This window comes from Phalaenopsis equestris, unplaced genomic scaffold, assembly GCF_001263595.1.
Source record: "Phalaenopsis equestris unplaced genomic scaffold, ASM126359v1 Scaffold188846, whole genome shotgun sequence".
Lineage (NCBI taxonomy): Eukaryota > Viridiplantae > Streptophyta > Magnoliopsida > Asparagales > Orchidaceae > Phalaenopsis > Phalaenopsis equestris.
In genome coordinates, this window is record NW_018208795.1 from 1 (window position 1) to 763 (window position 763).

Here is a 763-nt window from a genome sequence, read left to right on the forward strand (position 1 = left end):
GTGATCGGACCATCCGTTCCCACTTTGGTTAACTCCAAGCTCCCCAACCAGGTAGTGACATGATGCAAAGGACATGCATAAATAGCCAATTATCAGCAAGAGATTGTTCATCCTCCCAAAAAAGTCTCCTAGACTGTTTTTGCCAATTCGTAAAAGGCAGCTATAAGGTCCATGTCCAACATCTTTTACCTGTGCCGTCACATCAATTTTAGTGTCTACAGCATTTATTTAGCAATGTCAAGATCGATACCTTGATGAAATGCCCTAGGACAAAGGTCACATAGTACCAGCTCTCCAGCATCTTCACAAATACTGCACAGATCATCATTTTCACTGTCCAACAGCTTGCGGCGCTTTGATAATGTGACAGAGAGCTCGTGGAGTGACACTCCATTGGAAGTATAAATGTAGTTATATCTAAAATGGCGAAACAAAATGAAGTAGAAATTAAGAATGGCCGAATAACAAAAAGGCAGGATTTGAAACAATCACTAAGTAGCATACGGTTTGCGACGCTGTGAATGGCCAGCATGAGCTTCAAATTGTGAAGGGCTAACCTGTTTGCCAAATGTTAACACTATTGCAAATACTAATAATATTGGGGAATTCACGAACATACCACCTAATGCATATATATTTACATATCTAACGCCTAAAGTTTAATTTTTGCATTTAAACCCAAATATTTCATACACATAAAAAACACCACCATCTTAACTTTTATAAAATGAAATACACCTTTTCATGCATATGTAAGGTGACA

At 38.3% G+C, this 763-nt stretch overlaps 1 protein-coding gene across 1 annotated transcript; it reads right to left on the reverse strand.

Annotated features, from left to right (window-relative positions):
• Positions 1–121: 121 nt before the first annotated feature.
• LOC110034496 (nuclear body protein SP140-like) lies at positions 122–666 on the reverse strand. Its single transcript, XM_020738751.1, has 2 exons — positions 505–666; positions 122–417 (listed from the first exon to the last, which is right to left on the reverse strand). The coding sequence occupies exons 1-2, from the start codon at positions 615–617 to the stop codon at positions 225–227; spliced, it is 306 nt and encodes a 101-aa protein (XP_020594410.1). The 5' UTR covers positions 618–666; the 3' UTR covers positions 122–224.
• Positions 667–763: the final 97 nt, after the last annotated feature.